Source organism: Gossypium raimondii, chromosome 11 (genome assembly GCF_025698545.1).
Source record: "Gossypium raimondii isolate GPD5lz chromosome 11, ASM2569854v1, whole genome shotgun sequence".
Taxonomy (NCBI): Eukaryota; Viridiplantae; Streptophyta; class Magnoliopsida; order Malvales; family Malvaceae; genus Gossypium; species Gossypium raimondii.
Genome location: NC_068575.1, coordinates 51,279,768 through 51,302,721, shown reverse-complemented (window position 1 = coordinate 51,302,721; position 22,954 = coordinate 51,279,768). Strand labels below are relative to the sequence as shown.

General features: G+C 32.2%; 2 protein-coding genes across 3 annotated transcripts; one reads left to right on the top strand and one right to left on the bottom strand.

Moving 5' to 3' along the window:
• The first annotated feature begins 2,927 nt into the window (after positions 1-2,927).
• Positions 2,928-4,889, top strand: LOC105803167 (probable WRKY transcription factor 21). Of its 2 annotated transcripts, none has more exons than XM_012635205.2 (4): positions 2,928-3,192; positions 3,480-4,243; positions 4,333-4,458; positions 4,547-4,889. In XM_012635205.2, the coding sequence occupies exons 2-4, from the start codon at positions 3,501-3,503 to the stop codon at positions 4,686-4,688; spliced, it is 1,011 nt and encodes a 336-aa protein (XP_012490659.1). In that variant the 5' UTR covers positions 2,928-3,192; positions 3,480-3,500; the 3' UTR covers positions 4,689-4,889. The 2 variants fall into 2 exon arrangements, with proteins under 2 accessions (XP_012490659.1, XP_012490658.1); XM_012635204.2 differs by having other exon boundaries at positions 3,431-4,243.
• Positions 4,890-19,184: 14,295 nt separating this feature from the next.
• Positions 19,185-20,978, bottom strand: LOC105803168 (40S ribosomal protein S15-4). Its single transcript, XM_012635206.2, has 4 exons — positions 20,811-20,978; positions 20,520-20,668; positions 20,327-20,383; positions 19,185-19,334 (listed from the first exon to the last, which is right to left on the bottom strand). Exons 1-4 carry the CDS (start codon positions 20,811-20,813, stop codon positions 19,274-19,276), a joined length of 270 nt encoding a protein of 89 aa, XP_012490660.2. The 5' UTR covers positions 20,814-20,978; the 3' UTR covers positions 19,185-19,273.
• Positions 20,979-22,954: the final 1,976 nt, after the last annotated feature.

Below are 22,954 nucleotides of genomic sequence, written 5' to 3'. Positions count from 1 at the left end.
TTCCTTTGAGAACCTATTTATCTTCTCGAGAGATGCAACTTAAAAAATAAAATTTAACATAAATATCTTGACCCAAAATTAAATTCATTGATAAATCTATTAATACTCTGACTAACAATACTTGGCGGACTTTTTCCTCAACAAATTCAACCTCCACTTAGTAAAACTAAAAAAAGAGAATAGTATTTTTGGGTGCTTCAATTTCTTTTATCTGCAATCTGCATACACACATAAATAAATAAATGAGAAATGGACCACGAATTGGATGAAGATTGGGTTAGTTGTACAAGACACACACTTTTAAGAAGAATATTTTGCAACCAAAGATACCCAAATGTGCATTAAAAAAGAAGTAACGATTTCACCATGCAATAGCCCTCAAAAAGAAAAAGATGCTCCGGTGACGATGAAAATTCTGATTCTCAAGGTGTTTACTATCCATACCCCTAATTAAAAGCTGTTCCTAAAGTTATAGAATTCAAGAATTTGGAATTAAGACGCTTTCATTTGGAGACAACTAACAAAATTATAATAATAATTGTATTTGAAGGGTAATTATGACATTAACTATTAATATCTTAATTTTCATTTTTGGCACATTTATTACTATCATTGAAAACAATCGTGGTGTCCCTCTTCGTAAACTATACACGGATCTTCAAAGAGTGAGAGACAAAATTCTCCCCCAATGAACAATACCTTTCGCTGTTGAGGGATTGGGTCAGCATTTCCAAAGACTTCTCTTGGAGGAGTTGATCCCTCAAAACAAACTTTATGAATGCCATTAAAATTATTTTAAGGGATAAATATGTTATTAGATTATATTAATTAGTATTTTGTAATTTTTATCATTTTGTTTAATAAAGATAGTTAGAAAATTAGGAAAAACAAATTTTTAGATTTGTTCCTTTTTTAGGTTTAAAGCATTATAATTCTATAAATTCATATCTACATTTATAAATTCTATAATATAGATGTATACAGTTAGATATTATTATCATATAATTTTCTATTATTATTTAGAGAGTAATTTGCTGTTTATATCATGTCCTAAGTCATAACATAGTTTTATATAATTTGGCATAGTGATTCAATATAATGAAAAAAAAGTATTTGGGTTGTATATTATTTTTAATTTATATAATTTTTACACGTTAATAATTCATTTTACGTTGATATATTTGTTCATGTAATTTTTTGTGAGATGAAATTTTTAATTATTTGATTATTTTCATAATTTATATAAATTGTCAAATAATTCAATATTTTAATTATATTTTATATAAGAATTAAATTATCGTACATATATCATGTTTAAAAGTTTATTAAATGAGCGTATTATAATAAATTATATTGGATCAATGTATAAGTTGATTACTAAATTTATCATTTGTTATACTCATTGGTGGTAATTATAGTGAAAATTTTTAAAATAAAACCAAAATGATTTTAGCCATTAGATCAAAATAAATAGGTTTAAGATCATTTTAATTCTCAATTTAAAAATTCTCGTATTTATTTCTTTAAAAATTATATGAAAAAAAGTCATTAAATATAAACTTAAAAAGATTTCCTACATCCATAACTATGCTTTTACTTTTATGGTTTAAATTTAGTATGACAAAAAAAGTAAAAAGTTGGTTAGAAAAGTGGAAATAGCATAGGGATGGATGCATTTATTCCTTTGTGAATTACTCCTGCTTTAATGCTTTTATCAACTTTATTGCTACTAAGTACATGTTTTTCATTTTCCAGTGTGATAGTTGAGGAATAATGTCAACTTACTTGCACCATATTCACATTTAAATTTGAAGTTTTAGTAAAATTAGTAATGAGAAGATCACTCTCCAATGATTGGAATAACAATGCAACTCCTTCCCTCATGCACTTTTGTTTTTCTCATTTTTCAAAAACTTGTAAGAGTTTAGGTTAAATTAGAAATTCCATTTGATTTTGAGAAATAACTTTGTTATAATTTTAATAGAGTCAGACACATGATACTCCACACAACCTTGAGCGAGCAACTTTTTGTGAATCTTCAACGACTTCATAGTTCACCCCTTATTGGAGCCACATTAATATAACCGTTACATGTGACATTAAAGATAAGAATAATAGAAGAGCCCACGCCAATGGTAGGATGACACCGGCACCGAATTAACTCGTACAACCATGCAGGTCATCAAACAGTTGACTACATGACACTACGAAACAAACAATGCCCCACTGTATAAGCCTAGTGCACAAGGGTACAAGGGCTTCCCTTTCTCATCAGCTAGCTCTCCCTCATCTTGTTCTCTTTCTCCTTTCATCAGGTCTCCTCTTAATCTAGGTGAATGGACTCTCTCATCCACCATTTTTCTCCTTTTTGTTGATAGCTTGTATTGACAAATTTTTTTATGTTGTTTTTATTTATTTATTTATGAGATTTAGAATACAATTAAAAAAGAAGAATTATCTCTTTACTACTTGACCCATTGGATTTGGCAGATTAAAAGAAAAACTTTGAAAACTATTAGCATATGAACTATAGATATTGAAAAAAGAAATTGCAAAGTGAAAAAGTCCCTAACTCTTGAACTGTGCAATTCACAGGGAAAAGACAAAGTGAGAAACGTTAAAGCAGTATCACATCTGGTTACGGAAGAAGTAAAAACTGGAGCTGGAAATGGAAATGAAAATGGTAAGTCTCAAGGAAAAAAAGGAACAGTACTCAAGTACTTAAATATTTTAATGAAAGAAAAGGGGTAAGAAAGCATTTAAAAAATAAAAAGCCAGAAATGGCAAAAGAAAAATGAATAATCCAAAGGTCTTTTCTTGGGACCCACCTTCAAATCTGTGACAGAGATGGTAGTTTCATTTCCTCAGCTCCTCTTTTGTTCTGTTGTGCTGCTCTTTCATATCACCCCCCATTCTTTTATTTATTTCTCTTTCTCTATTGAATAATTTCTTGGTTGAGTTGAGTTTCTCTCACTAGAAGTTATTTTATTTTATAAGTATTAATAGTAGTTGTAGTAATATAAATGTAGCAAGGGAAGCAAGATGGCAGCTTTGTTTTGTCATGGCCGTTTGTGAATTCTCTCCTAAGCAAAAACAAAAGTATTCTCTTTCACACCTTTCAATTTTCAATCTCATAAAAACAAACATGAAAGAATAATCTAGGGTTTAACAACCAACATCAACTCCAACAAGGTCTGTTTTTTTTTCTTTCTGTTCTTTGGTAATTTTCTCTATGTTTTTCTCTTATTGGTAGGAGCTGTTTCTGCTTTGATCCTTGTCTGGTTTCTCTTTTCTTTCTTCCTTTTTCATGGTCAGTTTTTACAGGTCTTATTTTCTCTGATCTTATTGGCCTTCTCTGTTTTGGAAAAGCAAAACAAAAAAAAATTGGTGTTTTGAGCTAAGTTTTGTTCTTCTTTTTTTTTTTTTGAAGAAATTCCTGTTGGGTTGATCCTGTGGATGTTTCTTTTTATTGTTTAAAGATCTATTGTTTTCGGGGTACTATGGAGGAGGTTGAAGAAGCTAACAAAGCAGCAATAGAGAGCTCTCATAGAGTTTTAAGTATCTTGTCTCAGCCTCAAGATGAGGTTAGCTATAGACATTTAATGGCTGAAACTGGGGAAGCTGTTTTTAGGTTCAAAAGAGTAGTTTCCCTTTTGAACTCTGGTTTGGGACATGCAAGGGTGAGGAAGTTAAGGAAACTGCAAGCCCCTTTTCCTCAGAGCACCCTTTTGGATACTCCACACTGTAATTCCTCAGCCTCAGATTATCCATCCAAGAATCTGCACCTTGGTTGCCATGAAAGCTCGGTTCAAGAACTGACTTCACACGCTAAGAAATCTCTATATTTAGGGAACCCATCTTTGGAATTGAGTTCCAATGGGAAACACCCTCTTCAACTCTCTCAAAAGGCGTCGTTGGGCCACTATCATTTCCTCCAAAAACAACACCAAATGAAACAACAGGCTGAAATGATGTTTAGGAAGAGCAATAGTAGTGGGATGAACTTGAATTTCGATAGCTCTAGCTGCACACCAACCATGTCATCAACCAGGTCTTTCCTCTCTTCGTTGAGTATGGATGGAAGTGTAACTAACTTGAGCGGCGGTGGGAGTGCCGCCTTCCATTTAATTGGTGCACATCGTTCTTCAGATCAAAGTTCCCAACAGAAGAAGTGTTATGGTAAGGCAGAAGATGGGAGTGTCAAATGTGGCACTAGTGGTAGATGCCACTGTTCAAAAAAGAGGTTAGATTCTCTCTTTTTTTATATTACTTCTCATAATGCCTTCTTTTCCCTCTGATTTGATCTCTTTTTTTTTTTCACTTTGTTGGCAGGAAACATAGAGTGAAGAGGTCAATCAAGGTGCCTGCTATCAGTAACAAGCTTGCTGACATTCCTCCAGATGATTATTCATGGAGGAAATACGGGCAGAAGCCAATCAAGGGCTCTCCTCACCCTAGGTATACATGATTAGACTGGGACTTTATATATTAATTTGATGTGTGCATGTAAGTGGAATCTGGTCTAATTTGTTTATAACTGGTGTAGGGGATATTATAAATGTAGCAGTATAAGAGGTTGCCCTGCAAGGAAGCATGTGGAGAGGTGCTTAGAAGAACCATCCATGCTTATTGTTACCTATGAAGGTGAGCATAACCACCCAAGATTACCATCACAGTCTACAACATAGGAAATCTCACTCTGCCTAAGATTGGTTGGCTAGTTGCCTTTGCTTGTTCCTTTACATATTTTGCATGGATATACATATGGGAGCAATTTCTTTTTCATTTTGCTTTCCTGTTTTGTTTGCCTAGTGCTGGACCAAAAGAAAATTGTAGAAAAAAATTGGGGTTTAAATTGAAAGAAATAGGGTTTGATGATTCAAGGGAAATCAGTGGTTGATGAAGTTGTTGAATTGAATCAAAGGCCATGAGTAGTGCTTAAGGTGTTGCCATCGGTGTTGGGTACTAATTTGGACTTATTTACGACTTATGAGCTAACGAGAGGGGGGGGGGTTGTGGGGTTGCAACTATCTCTTTGTCTGTAACACGCCTTGAATCAGAATATATTCTGCTGGAATCTTGTGCCTACTGATATACTGGGCCTTGGGGGTGTGTTAATAGGCACCTATGCTCTCCGGTTATTTACATTTAGTTCTCAAAAAATAAAAAATAAAATTGATTTGATCATTAATTTGAGGTGAGCTCAACCTAATTAAGTGATTAGACGTCGTGTATTTTAATATTTGACTTCCCTAACTTACAGATCTTAAAAATCAAGTATTGGGCTTTTAGTGTTTAAATTAATAATGTACTGAAATTTAAATGTTGGGAGTTGAGAATTTTATATATATTCTTTGTCTTACTATTTATGTTTCGGGTTCTCTAACTTACAGATCTTATTGGAGCATAGATCGTTAAGTAAGAAATTGAATATGAAAATTGAACCCAGATGAACAAAGTTTATCCAAGGTTAATTGAATGTTAAAATTTTATCATAAACTGAGTTTGCATAAGAGTTTCTGGCTGCAAAATCCAAGTTGTATTATTTGAGCAGAAAGATAAAGAGTCGATTATGGTCCAATTGTGGCGTGTTTACCCCTATGTTTAGGCGTATATATATATATATATATAGTTGAAATGAAGGTATTGTTCATGTTTCGTCTTTTCGAGCTCAGGACAAGTTTAAAAATATTCCTTTTTTAAGGCTTAAAAACGACCTAACAAAGATGTACGAAACTGGTTGTGCTAAAGTATAAGCAATCAATTATAATAAAAAAAGGAAGAAATGTTATGGGAGTTTGGTGAAGCAATCAATCAACATCCATGTTGTTGTTTGTATGCTATCCGTGAAGAATTATTAAAGTCAAATTGGAGTCAGAGTTTGAGGAAGGCAAGGCATGTGAACTAAGATAAGACTCTCCGATTCGGCAACTTAGTGCATGCAATCCAAGCAAACGCTGGGAATTTCTTCTGACCTCTCCCCTTAAAACTCCTTTGAAATAGTATTGGTGGCGAGGAGGGTGGGGACATGAACTCATCTCACATTTGCATGCATGTTGGTCATCTCTCTATTATCACTATTCCAACTCGCTTTTTTCAATTTTTCTTACTAATAAATTTCAGTTTTATTACCATAACAATATGGGTAAACTATAAAAATAGTCACTTTTGTTTGTCTTAGATTACATTTTAGCCACTTATGTTTGAAATGTTACATTTTAGCCATTTACGTTATTATTTTGTTACAAAGTAGTCACTCCGTCGTTAAGCTCCATTACCTCTAATAGCAATCTTACGTAGCAATCTAAATAGGTTTTAAATGCTAACTTGAATGTCCAACTGCGACAAGAATAGATTTTTAATTAAATAAATTTATTTAATTAAAAATTTTAATTTAATTACACCTTGAACTGGAAAAGAAAAACTGTTCGCCTCTCTTTTCTTTTAGTTTTCTTTTCCATTTTGAATAAAAAAACTATTTTCATCCTAGTTGGACATCCAAGTTGACATTTAAAACTCATTTGGACTGCCACGTAGTATTGTTGTTAGAGAGGTAATGGAGTTTAATGGCAGGGTGACTACTTCGTAACAAAACGATAATGTAAGTGACTAAAACGTAACATTTCAAACATAAGTGACTAAAATGTAATTTGAGGCAAACAAAAGTGACTATTTTTGTAGTTTACCTTAAGAATATATATTCATAATTTATTTATGAATATAATTTTGATAGATTCACTTACACCAGTGTAAAATTATGCTTTACACTATTTTATATATTTTTGTACTATTAATATTTTAGTGATCCAACCATTAAATTTATCTATATAATTGTAGTTGTCATGCATGTAAAATTTTAAACTGATCCAATATCTCTATCATATATATCTAAAATATTGTATATATTAATATTTTTCGATAAAAAAGGAATCCCCGAAATAAGGCTACATTCAGCACTCCTGCTTCGTACAAATGGAATTGAGATAACAGTTAATATCAACAACCAACAAAGACACAACAGAGGATGGAGGTCTATCAAATGTATGAAGCCTATTAAGCTCTAACAAATTGCCCTTAGACAAAAGATTCACCACCTTATTATGCTCTCGCCTAATGTACCTCAAATAAACATGCCAACTACGACAGCACAACTCATAAATCAGTCGCAACACAAACAAGAGATTTATGGCAACACCACTGCTTTAAACTAGTTCAACAAGAACAACATTATCACTTTCTACTTCAACAATGCAGAAGCCACTATCCCAAATTAGTTTCAATCCCTCGTACAAAGCTCTTGTTTCCATATGAAAAATCGTGGACACCCCAACATGCATTGAGAATCCTATAACTCAGCCTCCACTTATATTTTGAATCACACCACCAATAGAGCAATGTTCATTCGAGCTGACAATGAACCATCAACATTAACCTTTACCTAATTCGCAAGTGATGGCTACCAACAAATTCTCAAATCACTATTGTCGAGATATGAGACAGTGTTGGCTATCTAATTCCCATTTACCATTGTGCACATACGAGACAACTGTACTTTATAGGTTCCACCTAGACCACTTGTCCACAGAACCACAAAAGAACCTACCTAGAAACCTCTAGGGAACAATGTTGTGCCACACTAGTTCTGTAAAGTGGCACCCTCGTAACACATGCAAAACAATCTTTGTGGGCTCAACATAATAAGCATGATGACCTTTAAAAGCCATTCCCCTATGAACTTACTCTACATTTGTGAGGAGCCAGTTATGCTACACCAACCAGGAGAATGTATGGACTCGTTGAGAGGCCTTAATCTGTCAGACTTGTAACTAGTCATCCCGGTACTTGAGGTATTGGAGTTGTACATGCCTTTAAAAGTTTTTGTTGTCAAAAACTGCTCGCACTCTGTCCTTTTCCAAGTTATTTGATCATTACCAGACACTGGCTTAAGCGACAAAATAAATACAATACATTGCAAAATTTCTTAGGGAAACAACCACTTCAAACACTCACAATCCCATTTTCTTCATGCATTAAGCACGTCACACATTAGACACGATCCTTCAAAGGAATCAAGCCCACATTATACTCTTAAAGGGGACCTAAGCTCATTATCCCCTATGATTCAAAAAATTCACTAATCGGCCATTGTCTATCGCCCAATAAAGACCTTTAAGAATAGTAGGTTATACCCTTACTAAGGATTTCCATATGTAGGAACAATTACTACGTTCACTCGACTCAAGTAGGACATAATGCACTTTATATTTACTACGACGTAATCAAACCTTTAAAGCGTAGTGTTGGAAACAATATTGTAGCTCAACTTAAGAAGGAAAATTGTATTTTGATCTTTGGCGTTTCACAAGCCCAAACCACCATGCTTTATCGTTTGGTAGTAATTTTGCCAGCTAACCAAGGCTGACTTCTTCTAGGAGTGACTAGAATGCCATATAAAGTTCCTAGCACTTTTCAATCTCCTTACAAACCATAACCAACACTTGACTCGTACACATAAAGTAGTTCAAAAAGGCAAGAAGCATCGGTTCGTTATATGGCTTGCTAATAAAAGGTAATGTGCATCCCAACCATTTAGCTTGGCGCACACCTTATCAACCACAAACTAGAAAGTTCGACTAGTCACTCACTCAAGAAAAATAGGCATTTAGAGATATTTTCCCAAATCGTCTACTCGAGAGAAACCTAACACCCTACTCAATTCAAAGGCTAGTCCTTCTGGTGTATTGCTATAAAAGAGCACTTGAGTCTAATGCACACACCTCAACTCATCCTTGCAGAACAAAATTAAGTCATCGGCATGTTGGAAAAGCATATTTGAAAAACGCAGCGAAAAATAAGTTTAAGGAAAAACAAGAGTTTTTTTTTTAAATCCAAAACAAAAACTTGGTTGTGATATCTAAAGTAATAAACACTTAATCAAAATTGTACCATTTTGATTCGTCTAGGATGAACGCTTTGACCGAGTAGTCTTCTTCGCTATCCTTCAGCTTACGTCTACCAAGTGTGGGCTCACTTTGAATCAGAAATTTTTTTACAAAAATTACCAGTGGGGTAATTTTACAATTTCTCTAAACTTTTGGGCCAAGTTATAAATAAGAAAAATATCTCTACAAAATTTCTTAAATAATTTCTTCAAAGAATTTTCTCTCTACAACTTTCTCTTAAATTCAACTGCGTGTAAATAATGACTTAAGGCTCTTTTCATATAGGGAAAGTTTAGAGAGTTCAACTATAATTAAACTTAATCACTTTAATATTAAATTAATAGAATATTTATCTACAATATAAATATTAAATTTAATTTAATATTAAATCTATTAAAATAATATTATTTTTGGAATAGTTAATCTGAAATCAAATTCTCTAGCAGAGCCCCAGTAGGAGTGTAATTCTTCCATTGCTCAACCACCGAAGACCCACCATCCTCGACAATTTTTCGACCACCGAAATGCTGCCGTCAGCACCCAAAGCTGGTTTGATTACTGTCGATTTGATTTGGGCCAGTGACGGCCCGACCGATTTGGTCCAGCCACCAATTGGATCGTCAATCCGATTTCACATACCAAACCTAGTTCGACCAATTTTTGAGTCTAGGTTCCAATTTATGATCTTAGGTCTAATTTTCAAGTTCAATTACTTATTGGGTCAATTATCTGACTTGAAAATTAATTTCTAAAAATTTCATATTAATTTTAATTAATTTGATTAATTTAATTTTTCTTGATCAAAATTAATTTTCCTAAAAATCACTTAGATTTTCCAAATTAATTTTTAAGAAAATTCTTTAATCTAATTCTCTAGTTGAATAATTTTTACAACCGTCCAATTTACTTCGACATCGAATAAATCGACTCAATTAAATTATTTCCAAAGTCATAGAATTTTCTTTTGATTCAAATACAGTTTGATCGAGCTTTTGTTGAGCTAGCGGATGGACCAATCGGATATATACAGTTAGGCTTTAGTAATTACAATTATGTCCAAAAGTATCGTTTCGATAATTTACAATTACTTAATCATGATGAGTCCACAAGAAGTACCATAATTGAAAACTCTTTATTGTATACTCTTTACGAAAGTAATTTATCCAACTATTTTGTCCAATGACCTCGTTATGTGTGTGTTATCCTCATATGATATCTTTGATTCCTTTGGGTTAAATCCATTCACTCAATAAAATCTTATTTTATCTCATTGTCACCATTGTGTCTTTTTAATGATTAATATGATCACAGTCAATAAATGAATGTGATAAATTGCTCGTTCGGGAACAAGCAACCCATGGTCACGTTCCATATTTATCAATCTATACAGTGTCAATGAGAGGATATAGCTAACTCTTTAATTAAACTATGAATTCCGCTACTGCTAGAAAGTCATGCCATGCAAAACTCATGTACACAACATACCGGCTATTAGCTCGATCATCTTTAGAGCATAAGCCTTCACTTATATTAAAGCACATGAGTTACATACGCATGGTTAGTGACTAACTTAGGATTTAGATAAATCACACCATGAACGTCACAAGTGCATTAATTCACAAACAGATTTAGAATTATTTATCTGGGTCCAGTCCAATGTATCATTCTTTCAATAAATACATTTATATCTCTACCCGTTGAGTCAACTGCTCCGATAGCCAAGACTAACTATCTCTTCATTGGAATTGTAAACGACATAATAATCCTTCTCAATATTTGAATCAAATGCTCACTTTGATTCTTTTACGGGATTACAAACTAGTTTAAATTATCTACTGAAGTAAGTTGTCTTTCTCGCAATGTAAACATTCTTATAGTGTCATTTATCATCAGTTTGAACTTAGGCAATCAATTAGTTAATATTTGTTTGTCACAATTTCACTAGTCATGCAAAATATAAAAGATAGAAATACAAAAGACATAACAGTGAAATGTGAAATTAACTTTATTTATTTATTCATCGTACAAAAGACAATATGGGACAAAACAACCTTCCTAAACAACATTAATGGCGCCCGTTCTTACCTTTTGACAATCAAACCAATCAAATGCCCCAAACACACCATCTCCAAAACAAAAAAGGTATGGGGGATAGAAGGTCCCCTTGTCGTAACCCCTTGATGAAAATAATGTGTCTATTACATCCCCATTCCATAGAACCTACATAGACGAAGAGGGCACACAATGCATGATTGCTTTAAAGATGAATATTGGAAATCAAACGTTGGATAAAGAGTATTCTAAAATGTCCGAATAGATCCTATCATACGCTTTCTCAATGTCAACTTTGATCACCATCCAACAATTCTTACTTTTCATGATTCGTATTGTGTAGGCTATTTCTTTGGTAATAACTATATTATCTAAAATATTACACCCGCAACAAAATTCGCTTTGATACTGATGAATTATTTTCCACATAATCAACCCAACTGATTAACCATAGTTTTAGTGATGATCTTGTAGAAAACAATACATAAATTATTAGACAGAACTAAGATAGAAATTCGACCCCAGTCACTTTTACAAGTAGAGCCAACTATGGTTTATTAAGGTAAGGGTCCATCTATTCACCTGAGGAGACACGTTGCCACAAACACTATGACCCACAATGCCCCACTACGATTAATAGAACTTCGCATGAAAGCCATCTATTCTTAGAGCCTTAAGTTATGCCATATTAAACACAACCTATTTATGTTATAAACTTGTGGAGCAAGAAAAAAATTAAGGGAAAAAATAAACTTGAAGCATGATTCACTATCCTTAAGGCTTTTAATATTGCCTCTAGGATACAACAAGTCTTGAAACAACAAAACAAAATAGTGAAAATGATATTATTGAGTTTTATATACAGACACTCAATACATAACTTATGGCACAAGTTAGTATTTTTCATAACATAGATACTTTCCAAAAAAAGCTATGTTTTTTTACTACGAGCTGAAGATTTTGAATGAATTAATCTTCTATATTAAATCAAAATAGGTACATGATATATATACATTTCTGCATAAATAAAAAAGGAAACTACCTCCTATAAAATAGTAATACTAAAACAGAATAAAAACTAATTAGTTTCTTGATTTCCTAATACCTACAAAATAGGAAACTAACTCCTAACTTTGAGAACTAAATATGCAACACTCCCCCTCAAGTTGGGTTGTACATGTTGTACATGCCCAGCTTGTTATACAATCTTTCAAGGTTAAGACCTTGAAGAGCCTTCGTTAAAATATCTACACACTACTCCCGAGATGGAATGTATATTACCTTTACTTCAAAATTCTCTATATATTACTTTTACTTCAAAATTCTCTATCTTCTCTACAATGAAGTGTCTATCAATCGTAACATGCTTAGTTCAATCATGATGAACTGGATCCTTTGCAATATTGATGGTTTCTTGGTTATCACATTTGAGCTTCACAGTTTTTCCAAATTCCATACCCAATTTTGCCATTACCCGCCTAATCCATACCCCTTCCCAAATCATAATTACAAGTGCTCTTAACTCTGATTTAGCACTGCTCTTGGAAACAAAAAACTATTTTTTACTTCTCCAAGTCACAAGATTTCCCCATACAAAGGAGTAATAATCTGTAGTTGATTTGCTATCTATATGATTCCCTGCCCAGTCTACATCAAAGTACAACATTGATACTTAAGAATCTGGTATACTGCATCCATGTGTTCCTCCATCGTATTGTTCATGAACTGACTAACTGTGCTCACTGCAAAACCAATGTATGGCTGAGTATGAGAAAGATAAGTTTCCCTACCAGACATTGGTATCTCCCTTTATCCACTAGAACTCCTTCTTTTTCACGCCTGAGGTTTTTTTTTTAAGTCCATTGGAGTGTTTGCTGGTCTATAACCAAGCATACCAATTTCCTTTAGTAATTCTAAGTTGTATTTGAATTGTGAAACAAATATACCTTTTCTTGATTGAGCCACTTTCATTCCTAGAAAGTATCGAAGAAGACCAAAATATTTGACTTTAAATTATTTAGCTAATGCCTATTTGATCCTTGCTATCTCTTCCATATAATTTCCAATTAGAATAATATCATCCACGTAGACAATATGAACAACCAACTTATCTATTGAGGAATGTTTCACAAATAATGCGTGATCAACTTGGCATTGGATAAAGTCATGTCCTTTTACTGACTTTGAGAATCGACCAAACCATGCTTGTGGAGATTACTTCAACCCATATAAAGATTTCAACGGTTTAATTTAATTGTAATTTACTTGACTTAGTATGTAAGCTTATGCCTGGTGCAGCGGTAGAGTGTTGTGTTAAAGTGTTGCTCAACAACAATTTTAACATATCTAGTTGTTCCTTGGTGAAGAGGCTGGATTCAGTTGTGCACTGTTGTTCCAACTTGACATTGGTTGCGTTTGCACAACTATCTTGGGCTGATCTATTTGACCTCCAATCTATGGTTTTTCGTGTAGCTTTCAACATGCCTCCCTTATATGAATAGGTTTAGAGTAATGGTCACACCAAGGCTGCCCCTTTCTCAGCTAGCAGTTATCCTTTAGTGTTGGAGACCTTGAGCTACAAGCAACAAATACAGACCCATTTGGGTTTGGAGGTGGCGGTTGATTGCCTAACATTACCTTCTTCCTACTTTATTTTTGGCCAACTTTTGAAAATGTCTCTCGAAGACTGGGAAGAGCTTTTGTTCCCATTATTCTACCTTTAACATCATCTAAACCTTTATTCAAACCAAGCAAAAATTTAAAAGTTCTTTTTTGCTCCACTATCTTACGATATAAAGCATTGTCCTCTGGACACTTCCTCCTATAAAACTCAAACAAATCTAATTGTTGCCAATGATGAATTAGAACATTAAAATATCGAGTTACCATTAATTCTCCTTAACGGTGATCATGAAGAACTGTCTCCACCGCGAAGATTTTTGAAATATTTCTAAAATTAGAGTAAGTTTCCTTCACTGCCTCCCATATTTATTGAGTCATTTCATATAGGAGAAAGTTTTCACCAATATCCACGTTCATAGAGTTTATGAGACATGACATGATTTGATGATTATCGGCCTTTCAATTCTTGCAGTTCAAATCAGTTTTCTCAGGAATTGGAACTTCTCGAATCAAGTAATCTTCTTTTCCTCTACCACACATGAACTTTTAGACAGATTGGAACCATTAGAGATAGTTTTGTCCATTGAGTTTATGACTTGTGATAAGAAGAAACAGATTCTCAGATGTTCTAGAATTTCCAGAATTGGGTTAGACTTGATTTTAGTTGGAAGGAGAAGATGTCTCAGAGATAGAGCTGACTACTTTATTCGCCATTCCAGATTTTGTTTTTCAAATAGAAGAAAAAATTAAGATTGTTGGAAAAATTTTAAGAATTTTGGGATGAGAGGGCGACGGTTAGGGTTTTTTTTTCTTTTCAAATTATGTTAATATTACTTTATTTTCTTTTCAAGCAATATATGATTCGGCTGTTATGTGTTTTTTTTCTAAATATGTTAATGCTCACCATATTTTTACTACAAACTAGGTTGAAATGTGTGAAAAGCTCTTATTTAAGCACTTTTGTAATGGTTAGGCCCTTATATAACAATTTTGAAAATTTTGACCCTTATGTAAGCGATCCCTAAAAAATTCCCAAATATAAGCATTTAGCCTACTATCTACTTACTTTTAAAGTGCAATAAATTGGAGGAATAATTCATGTAACATCCCTAATACCCCTGAGTCAATAACCATGTTAAATCGAGAGGAAATGTGTTAGAATTTGATAAGGTTATAAAATAGAAATTATCATTATTAGTTAAACGTGAAGGTAGATACTAATGGTAATAAAAAGGCTTGTTTATTGTGAGAAATAAATTCGGGATATTGACTAAATTGTAAGAGAATGAAAAGTATTGGGGCAAGAGTAAGGAAATTAAGAGTTGGAATGAGTAGATTGAGTTGAAAGAAAAAATAGGAGGGGCTAGAGGTGGAATTTTACCAAAAGAAAATATGGCTCAGAATGGTATTGTTGAAGAAGTTGAGGGACTAAGTGGGTAATATGTAATTTAGATAATTATGCATGTTAATGATTAAGGACTAAATTGGTATAAAAGTATGATTGGTCAATATTTATTATTTTAATTATTAAAATTACTAGATTTTTATTTTAGAATTGTTTAGAAAAATGATGATATTCATTCATCTTTCCCCCATTCTCAAGCCCCTCTCTCTTTTCTCCATCTTTAAAATTTTTATATTATTTATAAATAGGTCCTTTTCACAGTTTCCAAGCTTTCCAAGTTTACTTGCCCCAATTTTTTTCATGAATAATTAGTGAAATCAATAGAGAAGCCTAGTAGCTATCTTAGTTTCATGAGAAGTGTATCCATTGTTATCTTGGAGGAGAGAGAAAATAAAAATTAGGATTTGACCAGAAGAAATGAAGGTAAGTATGATATGTTTTTCCATGGATTTCATGTTAGTTTTATTTAAAGAACATAGATATGCTACTTGATTATAATATTGATAAGTAAAACATGTATATTTTTATATGGAAATGAAGAAAAAGAGAAATGAACAAGAAGTTGGGGACAAAGGCAAAGAGATAGCCAAAGAGTAGAAGAAGAAGAAGAAAGCTTGATTCCAAGTCTTTGGTTGTAAGTATAACTAGAATTTTTCTTAGCTTAAATAATTTTAATTAGTAAGTTTAATTAGATGTTTAAATGTTTACATGATTTTTATTATTAACTATTATGCTATACATAAATAAGAAGTTGATTAAGAATGATGGAATTAATTATTTAATTCCATTTACTAAGTGATTTGTTATAATGAAATGAAGAATAGTGAGGAAAAGGCTAAATTGTAAAAATATAAAAGTTGATAGAAAAGATAAATATTATGATTGAATGTATAAATGAAGTGATATGCATATATGCATATATATATACACATTTTTTAATGATGTATGGAAAGATATTGAAATGCTATGACAATGATTGTTGAGCTTTAAAACAATAGGGGCTAAGTTGTAAAGTATGTAAGTTTAATTTTGAAATGTAAAGGTGAATATGATTCTGTTATATTTGCCCATGTAGACAAGATATGAACTAGTAGGATAGATGGCATGCCTTTAGGAAGCATTCAGTGCACTCCTTATTCTGCTATTGCACTTCGGTGCCACTCTGTTCTAATTAAACACTTTAGTGTTATTCTATTCTGACATTGCACTTCGGTGCTATTCTGTTCTATTACTGCACTTTGGTGCATCTCTATATTACTTCCGCATATCTTGCATGTTCTTTTAAGTCTACATGGAGCATCCAATAAATTGTAAAAGATAAAATAAAGTTACGAATATTGTGACGAGATTAAGTAGAATGATAGTGAATCCAAGTATAATAAATTAAATATAGTATAGAAATTCTATTGCTAATAAGTTCTAAACTTATTTATTGCAACATTTTTGTATTTTTTTACCTTTAATTAATGAAAATGTAAGTTTAATTCTCGTTGTACTTACTAAGCTTTCACAAGCTTACTGCATTATTTTTAATGCGTAGGTAAAGGCGTGAAGTGAGGTTTTGTGGAGGATCAATTTCTTCACGTCTCATCACATCCCAAGAGCTTGGAGAAGAGTATGTTATCTCCACTATTCTGTTATATGTCATGTACCTAGGTGAATGTTTATGTAATTAAACAAGGAACTAATTGATTCCCCACACTTGTGTTTGATGTGTTTTGATGAGTAAATATAAGGAATTATTTGGTATATGAGTTATGTTTTATGGTTGGAATGATTATGAATGATTATGGTATAGTTTGGAAGTCTTTGAAAACAGAACTTTTAGGTCTCCTGTCTCAAGTCTCGAGATATGTGAAGTGTGTCTCGAGACATACAAACTTCAAAGCTAAAAACCTACGGTAACTAACCCATGCCTTTATACATTAGCCCTTTTGTCTCGAGACATGCACTCACTTGTCTGGAGATAGGACAAGATCGAAGCTAAATTTCTACAGTGCTATGGTAATGCCTCGAGACATGGACCTACAACTGAAAATTTTTATTCGAATTAAATAAGACTCGTGCAATTAATCTTTATCAATAGTCTAGTTATGTTCCTAAAAGTGTAATAAAATCTTGAAATTATTATTAAAAGTATTTGAAATTGTAAATATATATTTAATATTAAATGTAACATTCGTTACTCGAGTTCGCTGGAGTAAGAGGTGTTATAATTTATGAAGTAAATCCCTTGAAATAGTAACAGCGGCAGGTGCTTTGGAGTTCTCCACATAATTTATTTCCCAAGCAATGATGATGGATTCAAGAAATCTTATCATCCTTGTAGTTAGTCTTGTTCTCAAACTTAGTGTTGAATTCTGAAAATTGCTATAACTTCGCTTAGGCAATAAGTAAAAGATGGGTTAAAAAGTTAAATGTTAGGTTTCGACTGGGATCTCCAATCCAATCACAAAGGCTGCATCTATGTTAAGCTTTACATTACATGATCAACATAACAATAACGAAAAAGAACAAAAAAAGTTTGGTAATTGGCACTTTGACAAGTAGACTTTCCTACTCTTATTTTGGTATAAAACAAAACAAACATTTTTCATTTTCAAACTGTAATTGATTACTGTTTGTTAGGCTACCTGAAAATCCCAAATTTTCTACTACTAATAATACATTGTGAATGAATATGATAGAATCTAAGGTGGTTTTCATTTCACTCCTCACTTGTTTCATACCCTTCATTGGATTTAGATCATACATATATTATTGAACTAAGGAGCCACTTAATTTTTATAATTTATGTGTCATTAAATACTTTTCGGGGTTATTAAACTCTATAAGTAGAGACACATATCAATTTTTTAAGATTACTTATAGAATAAAAATATATATTATCAATATTCTAAATATTAAATCCAAAAGTTAATGCGTGATTGGGGCTGACATCTATAAACAACAAGTGAAATCAAAATCAGTGTCATTTAGGCCCATTTGGCAGAGGACTAGGCCCAAAAATTTTAAGCCCGGAACTTGTTCTCTTCCCTCTCGAATTTTATACTCCCTACCATTTTTGGTTTTAAAATAAACTTTTAAATTTACCTTTCGCCTTCAAAAATGGTAAATTTAGGATAGATTTTTTTTTAATTTAAAAATTAATACAATGTTAAAGTGAAATTTTATTATAATAAAATTCTGTAACCTTCGTTTTGGTTAAAAGAAAAATAAAAGATTATAACCATTTGATCAAATCACGTCAAAATTATAAAATTGTGTCAGTAATCTATAACTTATTGAAGAAGAAATTGTACTAGTCACCTGAAATCTAATAAACCGATTATTGAATTCATTATCTTTTACTGGAACAATCTTTTCTTTTTAGTGTTGAAACATTTCTCTTCTGATTTCAGGGATTGATTTGAAAAATCTCACAAATTCCCGAAAAGTAATTTAACTCTTCTAAAATTGTAATGTTAAATTAATATAATAAAATTTATATTTTAACCTTTTAGAAAAGTATAATTTAATTATTTTCCTAAAATATATTTTTACTTTGCCACCTCAAATCCATCACCACTGCACTTTTGCACATAGCTAAGAATTCTCACCATTATTTTCGCAACCAAATTGAATCAATCAAAACATAGATCCAAAATAAAAAGAAAGATGAATTGACTTGCAAATCAATTGAAGGAGCCGAATAGAGATTGATGGAACCACCAATCGAACCCTGTCTCTTTATTTTTAAAATATTTTCATTTTGAATTTTCTAATAATTTATTCTATTAAACCAAACAAATCAATGAATAAAAAACCATTAATCTGATTTTGAAAACCCTACTTTTAACTGACATTTGAAAATTGAAGAGTGACGAATACTTATCTTATTCATGTTTATTGGAGGAATAAAATAAAATATTTCTATTTCACGATCAAAAACTTTTCCCTCTTAAGCCTTGTCCTAACGTGTGCCCTCTTCCTCAGAAAAAAAGCAGCACTAAATAAACTGATCAAAATTCAACCAAAAAAACATCACATTTCAACCAGGCCAACAGAGAAGAAACATTAAACCTTTACTTGAGAGGAATAAACCTGGATGAATGGGTGGCACCAATACCAGGCCTTCTGTGCTTGACAGGCTTATAGGAGATTGAGAATTCAGCCAAGTAATGGCTGATCATTTCAGGCTTGATTTCCACTTGATTGAAGGTCTTTCCATTGTAAACACCAATGATACTACCAATCATTTCAGGAACTATAATCATGTTGCGGAGATGTGTCCTAACAGGCTCCGGCTTCTCTCCGGGTGGTGCTTCCCGCTTCTGTTTCAACATAGCAGAATAACACTATCAGTATAAAGACTTATCTACATTTACTTTGGTCATCATCATCAAGGAATAAAATAGTTAAAAGGAAATTTGTAATAAATAGAAGATATCAGTTAAATATCCCAATGTAGTTAGTGCTATATATACTTCAAAGGCAGCATATCATAGATCTCAAATAACAAAGATTCTATAGATGATAACTAAAGAAGGGCAGAGGAGTCAAACTCTACACAGTTCATGTAGGTTCGGTCTGACATAAAGGAGAAGAGAAATTATGTTACAAAACCGGATCAGTGCAACTCCTGTCACAAAAGCTGATTAATTTACGCAATGCATACCACCATCAAACTTTTCAGAGACAAGCAAAAAATGTCGAACTGTTTACCAACCTTTTTGGTCAAAAACAACATAAAAAAAAAGGAGTAAAACAAACTGACTAAACAGTCTATTAGAATTATCATCAACCATTTATACATGACTGCAGTAAACAAGTGAACATGCGCATATATTATACTTAAAATATGAGATCATCAGTTTCCCATATTGCTCGTACGACAGAGAACCCTATCATTCAAATAAATCCATAAAGCCATCCTAGAGGGAGAAAGCAAATACATTGTTTTTTTTTTTTTTTTATGGTAATGTGTCCCTATATGGAGTTAAATACAGAAATACCAGTTTCCCACTTGAGCTATTTCAACAAAGTCGATATCAAAATTCAGAACTTCCTAAGTTCAGTAGATGCATTCTAAAACTGTAGATGATCATCAGTACCTTTACCTATATCTATTGAAGCATATGAACAGCACATACATACTCAACCAGCTACAACATTATATTAAAGAAAAAAAATTATGAAAAATTCATCAAAATCCTAGATATTTTTCGTTTCTACTCTCAAGGTAAAAATAATTACAAAAAAAAAACCTTCTCTGTAATCAGATATTTCTACAAAAAGGCAAAAAGATGGGCAATGAAACACTCACAGCCTTGCGCAATTTTTAATCAAAGCCATTGGCTTCCTCTTCAAACCTCTCTGGAACCTAAAATAGAATAAACAAACTATCTTAATTTACAAATTAAAAACTATAAAAACGTTCTATAAGAAAAAGCAATAAAAACGAGCTTAAAGAAGCAAAAGAATTAACTAGACATGATAGTATAATAACGAGAGATAACCTTCGGCGAGCACGAGCGGGAAAGAGCTTGACGAGTTCGTCAGTGGACATATCTAATAAAGCATCGAGATCGACACCTCTGAAACTGAACTTCTTAAACGTTCTCTTCTTAGGCACCCCTGGAGCAGCAACATCGCCTTCCACATCCGCCTAAACAAAGATGAACCAAAAAAATCCAGAAATACAACATCGTCAGTGAAGTGTTTGGATCACGAGAAATTTTAAGGAAACGATCTGGAGGACGGAGCAAAATTCAAAGTAAAGCAAGGTAAGAGTAAAAAAACGGCGAGACCATGGCAAGATATGAATCAGTAAACAGCACCAAAAAGTCCCAAGGCCGGGGAGCAGGCGAGAGAGTGTGTGCGGTTTCTAGGGTTTGAAAATTACTGTGACAATTAATAATGGCACCCGAAATGGAGACGGGCTTTTTTCGAGTGACTCGGCTTGGATCCGAGTTGATTTGGTTCGACAAACCGAAATCATCTCTTTACCACTTTTTGGGAGCATACGACAAACAAAACATATGAAGCTCAACAAATGAAATCTAGGAAAATAAAAATCGTGTTTGGCTTTAATACCCACGGCTCAATCTTTGTTCGGCTCCAATGATTCTTAAAAGAAGATATTTTAATAATAAATTAGATCAAGTTTTTAATAATAACAATATCGAGTCTGATGTAAATTTAGGTCCTTTATATTATGGTAATGGTCAAGATCATATTTTTGTTTTATCTGATGAAGAAAACACTTCATCTGATGAGTCGTCATCTATGTTAAAAAATTATAAAAAAATATAAAAAACGTAAAAAAGATGAAAAACAAAAAGAATATGATTTCCAATCCTATAAAACACTTATAGAACATTGGAAAGAAAAATTTACTAATAGTAATGATCAACTTGAAAGAGTTGAATATTTAAAATTAATAGAAGAACTTTATGAAAAACATAAAGATCTTTTCAGTATGTTCAATTATCATTATATGTTAAAATATGATGATGGTAGTAGTTCAAGTAATTCTGAAAAAACAGAATTATATAAGAAACAATCTGATGAAGAAAAAACTTCAACAGATCAGGATGAAGATATAAAAGTCTCAACTTATAATTCCGATGAAGAAACCACTTCATCTGAAGATGAAAATATAGATGTTCCAGAACCCATGGATACTGAACCACCAGATCCATATAGAAAAAGAAAAATAGAGTCAGATAGTCAAACAGATGATTATCTTAGATTTTCTAATAAAGATTTTGAATTTGATAATGAAAAATTTAGGGTTTTTGGTAATAAAACTGAAAACATAGCTACTAATGATGTAAAACCTGAATACCCAGGTGAAACGTCAAATCAACCTGTTCAACCAAGAATAGATGATTTAAATAAGAGAAATGTTGCCCAAGGAGGAATATATTTAGATTTAACTAATACTCCTATATCAGACTATGAAAAAGTTATAGATGATTGGGCACAATCAATGACTATTGTTGTAAACAACAACAATTGGTCAAAAGAAAAGTTTTTAAACTATTTTGTTGGAACTTTTCAAGGTGTTGTTCTTCAATTTCTTAGACGATGAGAAGAGTCTGAGAAAGGAAAAGAACAAAAGGAGCTTTTATTAAACCAAATAGGATCTCCTAAAGACCTTTTAAAAGGATTAACCTCAATTCTAAAAACAGAATTTTGTGGTTATTGTGATAAAAAGATCAAGATAGTGTAGCTAGTTACATACTCTCAAAAATAAAATTATGTGATATTAGGTATTTAGAAGAATTTTCTAAAAATTCCTTTATGAATATCAAAATTAAAAATGAAAATATAGAGTTTTGGAAAACCAATACTTCCATAAGTTACCCCCACCTTGGGATGAGATATGTATAAACAAATACGTATCTTACTTAGATAAGCACTGTAGAAACTCAGGGCTTTCAAAAGAAAATATAGATACTATAGGTAATAGAATTAACTTTGCAAAAGAAAGAATAACTTTACATTATTTGCAAAGTAAAGCGGCTAAACAAGTCAAAAATAAGTTAAGTCATAAATATTGTTCTAAAATTTTAGAAAATGAATGGGAATTTAGGTGTAAACAAATATATCCCAATACTTATAAAAAATGTAAAAAATATAAATTAAGAAAATGGAAACCGTGTAATAAAAATTCTATGGTAAAATCAAAAGTGGTTAGGAAAAGAATTCCAAACCAAAGAAACAAATTTGTAAATGTTTTATTTGTGATGAAGAAGGTCATATAGCTAGTAGTTGTCCTAAAAAGGGAAAAATGCTAGAAAAATGATAAAAAGTCTTGAAGAACAAGATTTAGAAGTATGTTATCAAAAGGAAACAAATCTCAAGAAATTTTATATGAGTTAATATCGTAAATGATTCGATAGTAACGATGAATATATATTTATGTTTAATATAGGAAGCGCTTCTA